This window comes from Chelmon rostratus, chromosome 9, assembly GCF_017976325.1.
Source record: "Chelmon rostratus isolate fCheRos1 chromosome 9, fCheRos1.pri, whole genome shotgun sequence".
In the NCBI taxonomy this organism is placed as follows: domain Eukaryota; kingdom Metazoa; phylum Chordata; class Actinopteri; order Chaetodontiformes; family Chaetodontidae; genus Chelmon; species Chelmon rostratus.
The window spans coordinates 15,226,225-15,242,595 of NC_055666.1; the positions used below are offsets into that span (position 1 = coordinate 15,226,225).

General features: G+C 41.5%; 2 protein-coding genes across 2 annotated transcripts; both read left to right on the forward strand.

Annotated features, from left to right (window-relative positions):
• The first annotated feature begins 5,893 nt into the window (after positions 1–5,893).
• selenoh (selenoprotein H) lies at positions 5,894–9,518 on the forward strand. Its single transcript, XM_041944626.1, has 5 exons — positions 5,894–5,935; positions 6,349–6,472; positions 7,446–7,588; positions 8,222–8,341; positions 9,281–9,518. The coding sequence occupies exons 1-4, from the start codon at positions 5,920–5,922 to the stop codon at positions 8,326–8,328; spliced, it is 390 nt and encodes a 129-aa protein (XP_041800560.1). The 5' UTR covers positions 5,894–5,919; the 3' UTR covers positions 8,329–8,341; positions 9,281–9,518.
• A 671-nt stretch (positions 9,519–10,189) lies between these two features.
• clp1 (cleavage factor polyribonucleotide kinase subunit 1) lies at positions 10,190–15,681 on the forward strand. The gene is made up of 6 exons (XM_041944240.1): positions 10,190–10,304; positions 10,622–10,901; positions 11,081–11,188; positions 11,277–11,396; positions 12,417–12,554; positions 13,092–15,681. The coding sequence occupies exons 2-6, from the start codon at positions 10,629–10,631 to the stop codon at positions 13,776–13,778; spliced, it is 1,326 nt and encodes a 441-aa protein (XP_041800174.1). The 5' UTR covers positions 10,190–10,304; positions 10,622–10,628; the 3' UTR covers positions 13,779–15,681.
• Positions 15,682–16,371: the final 690 nt, after the last annotated feature.

The window sequence follows — 16,371 nt, forward strand, 5'->3', positions numbered from 1 at the left end:
CCGATATGATTACTCTTGCCATACTTCCAAGTTGCTATTTCACGGCAGAGCTGTGGGTGTTTGCCCTCTGTCTGTGAAAGCAGCTGCCTGGGTGGTCATGGGACATATTTACAGTTTTTCCGGTGCAGGCCATTAGCAGAGCGAATTTCTCTGAAGTCGTCAGACTTTGAAGACGTGCGCTTGTCACACACTGTGCCCACTCATTCTCCCCCGACTCTCCATCATAGTTTTCTTGCCTCTGCCTTTCTTCCTCTCTTTTGTATGTTTGCCTGCCTTTCATATGCTGTCACTCAGTCTTTGTCTGAACCCCTATTACTCTAGCACTCCTCTCCCTCCGCCTGCCACACAGTCTCCCCCACATGCTTATGCTCTTCTTGGCCAAGCCTGCGTGTTGGCTCGTATGAGTTGGCGTGCTCGCTTGCGTGTCATTGGCGTGTTCACTGACGTTCACCGTTGCACATGTCTTATTTGCAGAGGATGCACAGAGACTGGCACCCTGACGTCAGAGGGCCTGAGATGGAAAGAAAGAGGAGAATAGGTTTATAACCATGGTGAGACAATGCAGTGCTGCAGTCAACGTGACATTCATAATTGATGAACATCATTTGCTGCACTGTTGCACCGACCAGCTCCCATTGTTCAGCATGTGGGAACATGAGCCTGTGGGGCAATGGGGCCTCTGCTCCTGACCAAACAGAAGAGCACGGAAGAAGACTGACCAAATAAATCACTTGGAGTGGAAACACTGACTATTTTCACACAACAAAGAGACTATGAGGTCATACACACAATAACGAGCCCAACCCCCTTTTTGTGTGTGTCCCTGGATAAAGTACTACCACAAGGTAATCAGTGAGAAACCTCCAAACTATAACAAAATGACAAAAACTCAAGAAGAATAAAAAGAGACTGCTTGAATTCATACAGTGTTATTTCATGCAACTGGTTTTCATAACCCAAAAAGCTGGAGACTCAAACCACAGAGATTCATGCAAGTAAATAAACAAAATCAGAGGTACATTTATACATAAAAACTATCGTGAAATGTAGAATACTATACAGCAGCTTTCAAAATACACAGTTAAACATCCAGCGATGGAAGAATTACTCTGCACTTATAGTGCAGTAAAAAGACCAGTGCAACAATGTAAAAGTACTCATTGACAAATAAAAGACCTACATTCAAAATCATACTGAAGTGATAGTACGGAAGTGTTATCAGCAAGATGTTGCACACAACCATCAGGTTATTGGATTGGCAATCAATGTACAAGCAACATTTTGCCTTAAACTTCTCCAGAGACTCGTCTTCATCCTGTAGTTTGAAGGAAAGAGACATGCTTTTCCTGTAATGTGTGAGCAGCCTCTTGTATTGCCTTTGGACAAAGTCTGGTACAAAATTGGCTCCTGCAGGAACAGTGACAGCAAACTGTGACAAAGTAAGAACTGACTCTTCGAGCTGAGGAAGTGCAAACTGCAGAGCGACGGTGACTGTAACGTGACTAAACAGTTGTTGGCTGAGCAGAATATCTTAAGTTTATCGAATTTGTTTTTCTGAACACCACCTCAACTCTGTACATTATAATAACTTGTATCATGCCCAAGCGTGTGGAAGCACACGCAGGTCCACTTGAGATACCGTGTCATTGTCACGGTTTGATGATCCCAGGCGTGATACTCTCACGCCTTGGGGTATCATCATGTGAGTTACATTTCAATTGTCGGTCGAGAGCCGCAGGTCTATTAGCATTTATTTACAGTTAGCTGAAAGCTAGCTTCAGTGAAAGAAGTTGTATTAACGTTCGGCTTTACAGCTAGCATCAATTTGATGTTTCTGGTTGATCTTATTTCTGACCAGTCTCAGCATAAATCATCAATATATTGCAGTCGGATCAATCTTATGACCCAACGGGATTCTCCAAAACCCGCCGGAGTCAGATTTAGGAGGCATTTTTACACAGATTGGGTTGTATAGTCATCATTTAAGTTAGCACAGGTCAGGTAGGGCAAGGATAATTCATTACTGGCCAAGTAATAATTCACAAAAATTACTCAGTACTCAATCATGTTATACAATGGGGAGATGGGCTTTAATCAGTACACTGCTACATAGAGACAAACATTGAATAGCCTCTGACGAGTGAATAAAAAAATGAAATACAATTATTTCTAACATACTTTCATTGAACAAACTCTACATAAATACCCAATGAATTAATCATAACATTAATTGAAGTAAGAACCAAAAGATGTAATGTTGTCATTGCACATGCATGATAAAAATGAAAATTAATTTTACCAGTCAGCCATAATGGTGTCGTATGCCACATTCTCACCTTTTATTTTGGCCTGACATCTTTGCTTTTTAAAATAGTATTGTCGCAATGGCTGCTCAAGACAGAGGGACAGCAGAGGACGAAATTTTCCTTGCAGACCTGCTTCTGGCTCAAATCAAAGTGAGTATCGTTATTGAAACAATAAAACATTATTGGAGATTTCAAGTTAATTATACATTGTTCATTTTTTTGTTATGCAAGGCGAAGAAACCCAAGGGCAAGCCTCCCACTAAGTTTCAAAACCGATGGTTGGAGAGAGATGCTGATGGACGTCCAATATTAAAAAGAAGTTGAACCGGCGAGATATGAAGACGTTCTTCAGCTACAGGTAGTCCAGGCTCTAAACTACCACAAAACTCAGAAAATGGGGGATCATGAAGAGGATGGGAGGGATGAGGAGGACAAGGAGTATGCAGGGAACAAAGGCTCTAGCATATGAATGTCATGACAGACAGCCAGCTTTGCACTGTCCACAATGGAAAATTAAGCGACTTCTTTCTTCATGTTCATGTTAAGTTAATTCACACTTTCAAGGCTGCAGGGGAACTTTTAAGTCGAACCAGCTTGCAATGTTTTAAAGTGCATTATGGATTTAGAACCACTGAAAGAGGTGGGGAAGGTGAGGAAGTGCAGAATGATTATCAAACAGTTATTTATTAATATTAATTGTGGTGATGATGTAGCTGAGAGCAGGAAACATACAAAAAAAACCTTGAATTTATGAATGAAACACACTCCTCCTGTTGTTGTGTGTACTCACAAAAATATCTGAGTGCATGCATGAGTGTTTGTGGGCATGAATGTGTGCGCTTGCTCACAGTACACATTGTGATGTGTGGAGGAGTTCTGTACATCCGGTCTTGAGTCAGGGGTAAAAGAGTAGGGCGGGGTGAAGGCGGGGCACATCTGTCCGACGATCTGTCCGCTCCTCTGATGGTTTACGCATGATGCTAAAAATACGCTGCAAGAGACTGCAAAGGCAGATTGGCATCCGAAGAAACACTCCAGATTTGATGTGTCTTTGTGTCTGAATCATACGGCAAATCCAGCAAGAGTAAAAGTGCCTGCGTGGCCAAGATGAAGTGTGGGTCTTGAGTTTGTTGTTCACGAGAGAACAAAAGAACAGTGATTAGATGAGCGCTTGTGAGTCAGTCACACCGCCTCGCTCAGGGAGGTTGTATAGCCCTTGTTTGTTGGCACAGACGCAGCTTGTGACGTCCTTAAGACAATTCGTCTGAGTGCCCAAAAATGTGAATGCCACATCCTCTGTGGAAGACATGGGGATTCAGTATTGCTATTCCGGTAACACCATATTTGCTCTTCACTTTGGAGTACTCAAACACATCCGTCTGTTGCTCTGCAGGGCTTTCTCTCACTTATCTCTTGCTTGTTTTGGATGCTGTCTTTCAGCCATCCCTCCCAAGTCTACATGTGGGGATTATGGATACACCCAGAGAATAAGGGAGCACACCCTCAAAACCTGTACTCATCTGTCCAACTGTTTGCAGAGGACATTATACGGATCTTCAGTCGGAATAGCCAGAAGGGGGGATTGATCTCAAAGTGTATCTAGGGTTCAGGTCTGAATAGGATGACGCAAATATGAGATTAAAAACAGGCAGACTCCCATGAGCCTGCCAGAGATCCCAACACACCATCTGTGTGTCAAACACTGTTTCTTTTCAATGAAAAGTTGTTTAACATGTGTTATATTACATGGAGCATTTAATGTCATTGTGAAATCATTTGTAATATAATGGCTGGAAACAAAAGAAAAAACAGAAACAAATCTATTGGTGGCTTTTTTTAAGCTTCCACATTCATCATACACCTAAATCGCAAAAGCAGCTGAGATGACGAAAGACGCTCTGGTGGCCAAATCTGTCCTGGCTCAAGGTAGGAGCACAAGCAAATTCTCAAATGAAGGTTAAACACTTCATACAAACACTTTGTAGGAAACTTATGAAACAAACAACTAACAACTGTTGACATTTTATAATGATTCTTGTCTTGAAAATGAATATATTTCCCTTTTAAATGGTGCCACATTTGTAAGGAACATGCATTTGTGGGATGGCCAGCAGAGTTAAGTGTGGGTTGAAAAATTTGCCAAATCTTCTCTGCCAATGGCAAACAGCTTATTCTGCTATTGAGTCTTGTTTGGTGTTGTTTGGTGGATTGGATAACTGAAGCCTGAAGAGACAAGACATATTGACAATTTAACAATTTATTCATTTCACAAGCAGGAGCCTCAGTAGCGTGTGGAAGAACCGTACACAGCCAGAACAGCCTGGCATGGGATTGCCACTGGTGGCAGAATCTCATCTCGACATCTCTCTGCATTGAGATTGCCTCCAATGATGACAAGCCTGGTTTTTCCAGTGAGGGAGATGCCGCCTGACATCGTCATCCTGTTACTCTGTCAGTGCAGCAATCAGCATAGCATTCTCTGTGTCTTCTCCACACTTTGGCCCCAAAGATCCAACTGCCGTAAGCAGATTCTGGACTCATCGCTGAACATAACGTTCCTCCACATGTTCAGGTTCCAGTGCATGTGTTGCAAACACCAGCACAAACGGGCCTGACGGCAGTGGCGTGCACAGACTTTTTGAAGGGCAGGGGCGAAAAGGAAAAAAAGGGCACATATAGCGCATCCTCGCCACTGAAGAGGGCACTTTAGCACGCGTTTTGGAGTCCAAGAGGGCACTTTAGAGCGTGTTTTGGCTCCCAGGGGGCACTTTAGCGTGTGTTTTGTCTCCCAAGAGGGCACTTTAGCACGCGTTTTGGAGTCCAGGAGGGCACTTTAGCGCGCGTTTTGGAGTCCAAAAGGGCACTTTAGAGCGTGTTTTGGCTCCCAGGGGGCACTTTAGCGTGTGTTTTGGCTCCCAAGAGGGCACTTTAGCGTGTGTTTTGTCTCGCAAGAGGGCACTTTAGCACGCGTTTTGGAGTCCAGGAGGGCACTTTAGCGCGCGTTTTTCAAAAACTGGGCCACGAGGGGGGGTGGTCGCCCCCCCCCCCCCCCCCCCTGCCCCCCTGCCTGACGGTGAAGGGCAGGCCTCCTGGCAGCCCTATGAGACCGGAGATTGTCTGCGTGCAGTCTGTGTGGGATTGTCTGTCTAAATTCCTAAGTGCTGACAGGGTGAGGAAACAGTCTTCTTGGGGTGTCGTCTTCTTGGGACACCCACTCCGCTGGTAAAAATGGATTACATAGAATGCATAAAATCAAGAAGTGCAACAGTGCATAAGTGCGAGGCAAAGCACAAAAGTCTAAGACCTGTATCAGGAACCAACAGCTAGTTAGTTAAATGCTAAAGTGAAGAAAGTTTATCTGTAGATAGAGTGTGTTCCAGAGCTTTGGGGTGGGCAAAGGCTGTGCATACATATATGTATGTGTATGTGTGTATATCAACATTTCTCTCTCTCTGTCTCTGTCTGTCTGTCTCTCTCTCTCTCTCTGATATAAAGTATCAGTAAGGAAGTAAGGAAGATCGACGGAACTGTTCCCCGTAATGGTTTCGTCCGTCACCCCTTCATCCAAGTATTTTGGTACAGTCGACATGCGCGCGGTAGGTTTGTAACAGCAATGGCGTCTAAAGCAGGTGGGTGTGTTGCCCACTAAGAAGAAATTCAACTCCATAATTTAGTAACATTACAGAGATGTGACGTATTTTGTCTCGTTAATATATAGGTGTAGTGTGTTGTATAACGGTTGTCATCAATGTTTTTGTGAAACCTTCGCTTGTAGATTGCACGCTGCCATTCAGCTAACGTTAGCTAGCTTCATGGTTAACTGTGGAACAAATTTTGCTCGGACAAAAGGTTTACATCAGTCCGTTCCGTCTGATTTCATTAACAGGAGTGTTTCGTAGTTTAATATTATATCGGCTAAGCCCACTCACTGCCTTGTCTAACGTTATCTTCTCCAACACAGACCCTTTAATCAGTCGGTAACGTTATTGAAAGCGTATTCTGTCATGAAAACAAACATGTTGCCAACATCACGTGTGTACAGGTCGTCGAGGGACCAAGCGCAAAGCGGAAGTTCAGGCTGAGGAGGAGAAACCGTCCGTGGACAAGAAGGACAGAGGAGAGGCAGAGAACGACCAGGAGGGTCAAAGGCTCGTCATTGAACACTGGTGAGTAATTGATGAGTATCACATTATATCCTGTGCGTGTATTAGTACTTACATATTTTACTTTAGTTAAGCAGCAAATCACATGTGAAAGTAATACATTCAAAATATACTCAAAAGTAAATTGAAATTTCATCCTCTTCTGCTATTACAGAATTTATTACTGCTGATACTGACTACTGCATAGGCAGTATTTTAATGTAGATAGTAAAAGTTGTGTTGCACTGCTTCCAGAAGTGTTTTTCTCCGTTCTGTATTCCCATTACAATGTTTCTGTTAAACAATATCAACAGTGGTACTTTACATGTAAACACGGGCCTCTCCTGGTGAGTGAATACTTTTGGCAATACAATGTACGTTAGGTTTTAGTTCACTTCTTCATGCATTTCCCATAGGCTTCTATAGAACTGCTGCCAAATTCTGACACCAGGCAGAGCATTAGAAAGTTGGTATTATGACAATTTATTCCCTTGCAGGGACACTGGATGCATATCTAGCAATATCACTGTGAACTAAAACATCACAGAATCTACCACAGTAATGTGTGATAGTAACTGTAGTAACAACATGATAAAGCATGCTCCAATATGGTTGGCGCTCAGCTCAGTTTGTCATTTGGAAAGCAATAGTTGCACATACATTAAAAAAATTGCTTTCATCCTGGAGGGGTCCTGGAGAAGATCTGTGTTTGTCCCAAACTTATTTTCTATCGTCTCTGGGACGATGGGATGTCGTTAATCTTGCCCTGACCCATTTCAATTATTTCAACTTTGTTTCTTACAAATCCTGTTTTCCCCCGAAGAAAGGGGAAACACTGGTAATTTAATAAAAGAAGAAGCAGCTCTGAAGACTGGTGAACGACAGTACTTTAGTAAATACACATAGCTGCTTTATCATATGCAGCCACACTCCTCATTGGTATCTTCAGGAGCCTGCACAGATGTCCACCTGATGGCTGATCTGTTATTTCTGACAGTAAGAGCTGACGAGTGTATGGGCGTAATGCCGAGGAGGTGAAAACTGCCCTTCTGGCTGCCCACCCTGGACTGACTGTGGTCCTCAACCCTGAGAAACCCCGCAGGAACAGCTTCGAGATCACTCTGCTGGATGGAGGCAAAGGTGAGGAGGGCGAAAAGGGGAAATCCCGCCATTTGCGTCCCAAAGGGAAGACCAACATTCTCTGCCAAGTGGCTTTTATCTCATTTTTACGCCATTTGTAGGTTCAGTTTAGCAAAATTGCAACACAAAAAAACAGTGTTGTTCTAGCCACTGCTTGCCATGACCCTAGTTTGGTTTTATTTTTGCTGAAGAAAGTAAAGAAAGTAAAATCTTGCCAACACTTGTACTGTGAGTGAATGTCTTGTCTGCCTCATTAAGCCCTGCTTAAACAGTCCACAGGAGGCTGTATTTACCAGACGGGCAGAATAGCCACCTGAGAGAAGATACCCAAGTTTGCACAGAGAATGAGACGTGCTAACACGTTACTCCTTTGTCTAATTCCGCATACTGTGTGCCCTGTGTTTATTGTGTTAATACGATTATTTTTCTCTGAAGAGGTTAGAACAACAGTTACTTTTTGACCACTTAGTTTTCAGTAGTTTTGAGTATCAGAGCTAACACATCTTAAAATGTCCTGGAAGCATTTGATTGATCTGCCATCCGCTAGAGGCTTTTGTGACACATGGATAATGTTGCTTTTCTTCTATATTGTCACTACAAATGACACATTTCTATTCTGTCTCATCCCTGAAGAAACATCTCTGTGGACTGGCATTAAGAAGGGTCCGCCTCGTAAGCTGAAGTTTCCTCAACCTGATGTTGTAGTTGCCGCTCTACATGAGGCTCTGAAGGCTGAGTAGTCATCCAGTGAAGGTTTGTAATTTCAAAGCTGTCAGACAGAATATTATAATATGGAAAAACTGGATATGAAATTTACCAAGGATTTCACACTTACAGTAAATAATTTCATTCAGCTATAAAATGAACTGTGAGAGCTTGGTACAGTATTTTATTTTGGAGGTAGAAGTACTTGAGTGCATTTCATGGGAAGTTTGATATCACCATCTATTCTTGCCTGCCTGATTCGTGGACAAGAATTAGATTTGAGTTTTACAAAATATGAAATAATTTTTGTACCCTTTGAAATGTTCTCCACTAATAGACTGAAGGCCTTAAAGGTTTGATTTTGTGGCATCTGTGAAATGCTGAAATAGCAGAGCATTTTTCCCTCAAACAAATATTAATAAACATTTCTTTATTTAGTGTTGTACATGTAGTATCGTAAAATTAGTCAAGACTCAAAGCACATAGACTCATTGCTTATTAGATGTTTTGATATTGTAACATTCTTTATTTTGTCTAGATTCACTGTTCCCTTCCATATATATTTCTATATGTTTCCCCCAGAGCCATGTGTCATAACCTAAACTGGGGATTTCCTTTCATGTCTTAGCATTTTATGAGTCACCAGCCTAGGGGAGACGTCACCTGCTTGTTAGTCAAGCTTATGACACAGTGTCAACCTTCAGCAATTAGGCGATATCTATAGCTGCCCACTGAAAGTAGGTCTGAAGATGAAATACATCTTTGTTTCCTCATGTGTGGAATCAGGTTTTAATAAACTATATGCAGTCAGTTTCATTCACTTCAGTCAAAACCACTTTAGCAAGATGTTCTGCAGAAGTGTCTATACTGCTGCAGGTTGATGCTGAGGCCTCACAGGTAACAAGGCCTGCAGTGCTAGTAGCTGCAGTATGATAACAATATCTATAATTTAGAGTTTAACAAGATTTTATTTATTTTTTTTTTAAGCCAAGATTTCAGGAGATGTGGCCCATGGAAGCAGAATGATGAGGAGTGACCAATGGGATGCTCTCAGTCCCTCCTCTGATGATCCAAGCTCCAGCAGCTCGCATCTCCTGGACACATGGTGACACCTAGTGGAGCATCTCTGAACAAGATGCATAGTCCTGCGTTTTTTCTCCATTTCTCAGCGGTTTATTGTGTTTTTATATCTGTTTTTGGCAAATAAAGTGTTTCTTGTTTCTTAGTTATTGTTTGAGTGTACGCCCCCCCCCCCTTTTTTTTTTTTTTTTTACTCTACCCAAGCAGTGCTTTGTACGTGGGGAAGATGTCTGAGGATTCTTGGTTATCCAAGAAAGGTTCAATCAATAGATACTTTAAAACATTTTGCCCCTCATCCAAGGACCTTCTTCAGTTCTGAGACTTCCCACTAGTCACTTTGAACTGAAGAAACCTCTTACATGAGAGGCAAGACGTTTTCAAGTATCCACATCCAAGTCCATTTGCCCTAGATTTAACTCTCCTTGGATGTGTGAAGAAGGTATTTATTTCAAGAATTGTGTTGTCTAAATTTAGAGATGAGTCATAACATTGCATGTTTTACTGGGTTAGATTGATACAACCATGAATGTATGAATATATATTTCAAGTCGCTTAAGGTCTGAATAAACACAAGGATAATGAAAGATGCATTTTAGTCTGTGTATAAAACATTTCATGCACATTTAACAGGCCCAAATTTTATTTAAAGCCTGAAGAAAAAAACTTGAAGACTTCAAGTTTTTCTCTTTCAAGTAAAACTGCATTTTCACGTGTAGGTGACAAAAGTAACTGAATAATTGCTTCTTTTTTTTTTTTTTTTTTTTACCGATTAGGAATCTAAAATCACCAACGTCGAGCTCGTGCCTTAACAAACACTGAACACGATTGGTTGTTTAGGGCGTGACCTCATCATTCCGCGACCGATTACGGCAGCGGTTCCTCGAGACTTGGGAACTTATTTTCCTTCTGTAGTAACGCTTGAAACTATTCCGTAAGTATTATATATTTAAACTAACCATGTCGTAAACATTCACTTGACAAAATGGGAGTAGTTTACTGTCATTTGGAGCGTTTGTAGGCTGCCATTCTGCCTTTACTGCTGAAGGTAGTATGGCTAAGTTAGCTACGGCCTGCTAACGTTATCTTACAATGACCGAGCTTAATTATTTTCTGATAGTGCGCTCATCGATAAGTTAACATGCTTTAAAACTTTTCATGTAACTTAATCAAGCTGTATATGGAAGTACGTTGTTCTTTTCAGAATGCCATTATTGCCAAGCATTTGTAATACAGACTTTCTCTTGTCAGTCAGTCAATGGCAACAGAGGGTGAAGTGAAGACGAGTGAAGATGCTCCAGCAACTGGGAAGGTCAGCACCAGGTTTGACCTGGAGAAGGAGACTGAACTTCGGTTCGAAGTTGAGGCGGGCGAAGCAGCAGAACAAGTTGAGCTGGAGCTCCTCACAGGAATGGCAGAGGTGTTTGGCTCAGAGCTGAACCGCAACAAAAAGTACACATTTGGACCAGGCTCCAAGATCGCAGTTTTCACCTGGCAAGGCTGCAGTGTGAACCTTTATGGGAAGCCAGAGGTGAGCACCAGGAGGAGGGTCTATGCGAATATTTGCTTTGTGGGCTCGATTTTGGTTTACTTCTTGATTAAACTCACCAATGGAATATAGTATCGCATTTAATCCCGTGTGGCTTTGGGAGTTTGACACTTGATGAATGTTAGGCTCAAATAACCAGCGTTTCTGCCACAACACCACAGGTGGCTTATGTGTCCAAGGATACTCCCATGCTGCTCTACCTGAACACACATGCTGCCCTGGAGCAGATGAGAAAACAAGCAGAGCGGGACAATGAAAGGGGGCCGAGGGTAGGTTTGAATAAAGAACTATTTGCAAGCTGGTCAGATCCAGGTAAATGCATTTTGCATTGACATTGAAAAATTAATCATCCCTCAGGTGATGGTGGTGGGACCTACGGATGTGGGGAAGTCGACAGTGTGCCGGCTGCTATTAAGCTATGCTGTAAGGGTGGGCCGGAGGCCAACACTGGTGGAACTGGATGTTGGACAGAGTGGGGTAAGTTGAATTGGAGTTATCAAAATAAACACCAAATTAGTGAAATATCACTGGATGATATTTGTATTATTTTGCATCATGACAGACATTGTTATGATGCCTCTCCTCTTGGCCAAGAAAGATGTTTTAGATTTAGGAGCAAATCATGCCCATGTGGCTGGTTCTGTCAAACACATGTACAATAAGTTCTGGAAGACAAATATTTAGAGTTTTTTAGTGCACTCTATTGTATGGCAGTAAAAGCAAGGAGAGGTGTAGTATTTACTCGGGCTATACCAAATGTTTTCTTTTTTTTTTACATTTGAAGCTTCAGTTGAGGTTTTCGAATGAAACTTTGAATGTCTGTTGTGATATTTTATGATTTTGTCAGCCTAAAAAAAGGAAAAAAAATGAAATTTTCCCCTTGCATTACCCCACACCACACCAAAGTATGCGTGTCTGTGTGTGTGTTTTAAGTTCAGCCTCTGGCTGAGCTCAGCACTCACCAGACAGGTTTTTTTTTTTGTTTCCAGACTCTTTTCTGTTTCCCCCCTTCTCTCCCTAGGTTCATGAAGTAAATTACATTTCCCCTTCCGTAACCAGTCAGGTTGAAGTGAAGATAAATTCACTTTTTACTTGCAGAAGTTTAAAAAATAAACTCTGAGCTCTCCTCCCACTCATAAATGGCTCTGGATCAGAGCAGAATCCGATGTGACTGCGAGTGTTTATTCCTCCAGAAGCTCCAGTCTGCCCCCGACTCTCTCTTCCAGAGTTCCCCGGCTCTCAGCAGCTCTCTGCTGGCATCTGTCCTTGTTCTCCCCACACAACACTTTGCAAAGCCCTGTGTCATTCATTCGAATGTTGACTTAGAAATCAAACATTAATGAATGAATGAAGCCTCAAACTATTCGGTGCAGCACAAGATTGACAACAGTGACGGACTGCTTGTAATGTACACACTCTTTTATAGTATCTGGGATATAGACTTTAAGTGTTGACAAACATCAGTTTGAGATTGTTTAAGTACATTCTGCTCCTCAGGTGTCAGTACCTGGGACAGTGTCAGCACTGTGCATTGAGCGTCCGGCAGACTTAGAGGAGGGTTTCTCAGTCCAGGCTCCTTTGGTCTACCACTTTGGCTCTACTACACCAGGGACCAACATCAAACTTTACAATAAGGTGAGTAAAGAAAGATTCAGGATGTTTTGGAATGTAACAGTATAATACCAAAAATCCAACTGGCAAACTACAAATTTAGTCTGCGTTGTCATCAGTCATTTTGTTTTACAGATTTACCAATTGCAGTTTTCTTTGGGGGGGGGGGGGGTACGATTTTTCTTTCTTTCTAAGAAACCTAACTGACAGCATACATTAACATTTTTATAACTTTAGCTTTTTTTGCTAGAAATGTCAATTCTATATTCATGATAAAGTACTGAAAATTAATTTAAATTTATATTTTCTCCAAAACTGCCCGCAGTTACAGGATCTTTTATTACTCAGACAAATCTCAAAAAGAAAGTGCTCCAGCATACTGGGGAGAGCTTTTTTGTACCAATAACATGTAACTGAAAATGAAATATATCCCACGTTTTACTTTCCCGAAAGAAAACAGGTGCAACAAATCGATATAACAATATATAGTTTTCTATATAACTACAATCTACTTTGTTTGTCTCGGCCAACTTTAATCCATTATTTTCTCTTTATGTGAAGCTGACATCATGCCTGGCCGAGGTGTTTTCCCAGCGCTGTGAGGTGAACAGGAAGGCCAGTGTGGGAGGCTGTATCATCAACACCTGTGGCTGGGTGAAGGGCTCTGGATACCAGGCTCTGGTTCACTGTGCCTCAGCCTTTGAGGTCGATGTGGTGCTGGTGCTTGACCATGAGAGGCTCTATAATGAACTCAAACGAGACCTCCCTCACTTTGTGCGGGTTGTGCTCCTACCCAAGTCCGGAGGAGTGGTGGAGCGCTCCAAAGAGTGCCGGCGAGATGCCCGGGATGAGAAGATCCGCGAGTACTTTTATGGCTTCCGTGGATTGTCCTTCTACCCTTTTTCCTTTGAAGTGCGTTTCTCGGATGTCCGCATCTATAAGATCGGGGCGCCATCCATCCCGGACTCATGCTTGCCACTGGGAATGTCTCAGGATGACACGCAGCTAAAGCTGGTGCCTGTGACGCCAGGGAGAGACCTCACTTACCATGTGCTGAGCGTGAGCAGTGCCGAGGATGGAGAGGAAGGTGCTAGAAAGGGTATAGTGGAGAGCCCTGTGTGTGGCTTCATTGTGGTGACTTACGTGGACACGCAAACACAGGTGATGAAAGTGCTATCCCCAGCCCCCAGACCGCTGCCCAGACACACTCTGCTGATCATGGACATCCGCTTCATGGACATGAAATGAAGTAAGACTTCAGGAATGCGGACTTGGTCACAAAAGAAGCGGGGAACATGTTAGGGAGAGTTTCTGTTGAGAAGAATTTAGTGATAGATGAGCTGTATTTGTTTCGCAGTTGTCTTTATGCTTTGCAAGGACTACAGAGGGCAAAACAGAAAAAGATTGAATTACAGAAATTGGAAGCTGCAGTAAATTATGCCCCATTTTATAAACCACACTGTACAGATGTTGTACAGATGGCAATTGGTGGAAAGGGATGTGTTTTTGGTGCATATGTTGTTTTTGTGATAATCTGTTTTATAAACACTGTTTTTTTTCTCTTGAAAAATACATTTTTAAATGTAAAAAGTTCTGTGTTTTGTGTTAATTATACATAGTTCCCCAGTCAGCATCCTATTCTACACATGCACTGTATATCTGTTCACATTTATTTTCATATGCTGAATACCTTAGAGACTAGCGATGAAAAGATTTGCGTGTCAGTACTTAATCACAACTTAATCAAGCCGGGGAAAACTCCGAAAACTTCCATGGCTTTTCCTGGGATTTTACCGCTGAAAAAAACAGAATGTTTTCCAAAGTATTTCCACAAAGCCTCATCCAACAATGAAGACTTATTATGAATGTGTCTGTGAGGTGAGACATATTTCCTGCCTTCGCTGTTGTATACATTCTATAATGTGCATGTCAGGTCTGTTTGGACATACGTAAATGGGGCAAAGGGCACTAAACTGTAGATGATATCCTAACTGACAGTACTGTACCGGTATGGTGGTAAGTGTTTAGGGGCACTACAATATGAACACCTTTGCTGTTTATTCTGTAAACACCTGACAGCTCATCCTGGCGCTCATCAAATATTTTACAGTTCTACAAGCTGTTATAATGATTCACATCATTAAGATTTGATATTTTTATAAATGTTATGGCAGCAATATGAACAACTTGCAACAAATTGAAACAACATGCTGTGTGGTGCCCAAACACTGAATAATTTATGTCGTGATTTTTACATTGAGCATGTTTTTTTTCTTCCCTTCATTTTCTTTGCTATTGTTTTAAACATTGGCTTAATTGTAGGCTGGTCTGTTGTGGGGGATTTGAATTGACCATCTGGGATCTGTGGTGAAAACTTCACAAAGAAATTGTTCAACTGAGCTGCGTACTAAAACGCTCTCTAAGTTCCACATTAGTATTTTTTATTTTTTTTTTTGTCTTTCATAAGAAATAATGTTAAGTTGATGAAAGTAGTATTACATGCTAATACATTCTGCCCATTCAAGTAAGTTTTAAAGTGTCTCTGTGCCGGCCTACTGACAGAAAGGACACACTGGATGAAGAACTTGATGGCAGTTTCCAGTCTGAGCAATTCAATTCATTAACCCTTTTATATGTTTATGTGGACATTTTCATTTTTTCTATATTTGCTGAATCACACTTTGCCAAAAACAATATAGAGGGGCTACTTGCACTAGAATTAAAAAAACATGAGGAATGAATGATTTGTAATGTTTAATTGGCCCATCTCTTACCACTTTATGTAGACACTAATTTGGTAATTTGTAGGAATATTACATTGATTTATACTCCTTTTATACAGCTGGTCCTTTGTTGTAAATGACATTTAACTCAAATGGTGACTGCTGCGTAGATATTAAAGAATACATTTTGATGCTTTCAGATCAAAATAATACTCTTAGTTATTACCTTCATGTCAAAAACAGAGCCATCGCTACCTCTGATGAATGGACTGTGATGAACATGAGAGGGAGTTTTCATTACACACAAATTATGGATGATGGGTTTTTACAGGCTGATCCTTCTTTTCCGATTCAACATATTTAAATTGGAAATTTTAAAAATGAAAATGGGATGAAATGTTGGTCAATAAAACTTTAACTCTTTTGGAGAACTGTCAAAAATGTCTTAGGAGGGTTGGGTTGTGCTGGGGGGATTTGAAATGAACGATGACCTTAACAATTACCACACCCAAGAGACAGCCCTGCCTGTACACCAGCAGTGCAACCTTTTAGACTAGTGACCTCTTCAAATGAGGCAATGTCTGCTTCTAACCCTGCGCCACAGGTTGAGTATGAATTTCTTTGCCAATACTCTCAGATTGTTCAATCTTAAAAGGAAGAACAGTGCTATGCACTTCCTTTTTACTTCATGCACTGGAACTGTGGCTTTAGATGAAAGCATCTGCCAATTGAGTGAATGTAAAATTATTCAGGATTTCACAAGAAAAAAAGCAAAGACTATTGACTACTTATTATTGACTTCTGTGTGTAGAAGTTTCCAGACACCTTACTCTTAAAGTTTCTTAAGTAAAACCATTTCTCTCCCAGAGCGGGCATGTTCTTCCTCCTTGTTGTTGACGAGGAATTTGAGGACATGTTATTATTAAGTGCTGCAAGGATAATACATTTTTTTATTATTTGAAGATGCGTTCTTTTCTTTTCGGTAATAAATATGGATGAGGATCACAACAATTATTTTTCCTCATAGCAAATCACTACTACATCATGATGCAGGGCGTTTAAGCTGCTTCTTGAGACCACACCCCCTCGGTGTCTGATTGGCTGACCATCCCACCTGA

Coding starts and splice junctions, on each gene's coding strand:
- clp1 (XM_041944240.1), top strand. CDS start 10,629: ATGGCAACAGAGGGTGAAGTGAAGACGAGTGAAGATGCTCCAGCAACT. Junction 11,189..11,276: donor ACAATGAAAGGGGGCCGAGG/GTAGGTTTGAAT, acceptor ATCATCCCTCAG/GTGATGGTGGTGGGACCTAC. Junction 11,397..12,416: donor TGGATGTTGGACAGAGTGGG/GTAAGTTGAATT, acceptor TCTGCTCCTCAG/GTGTCAGTACCTGGGACAGT.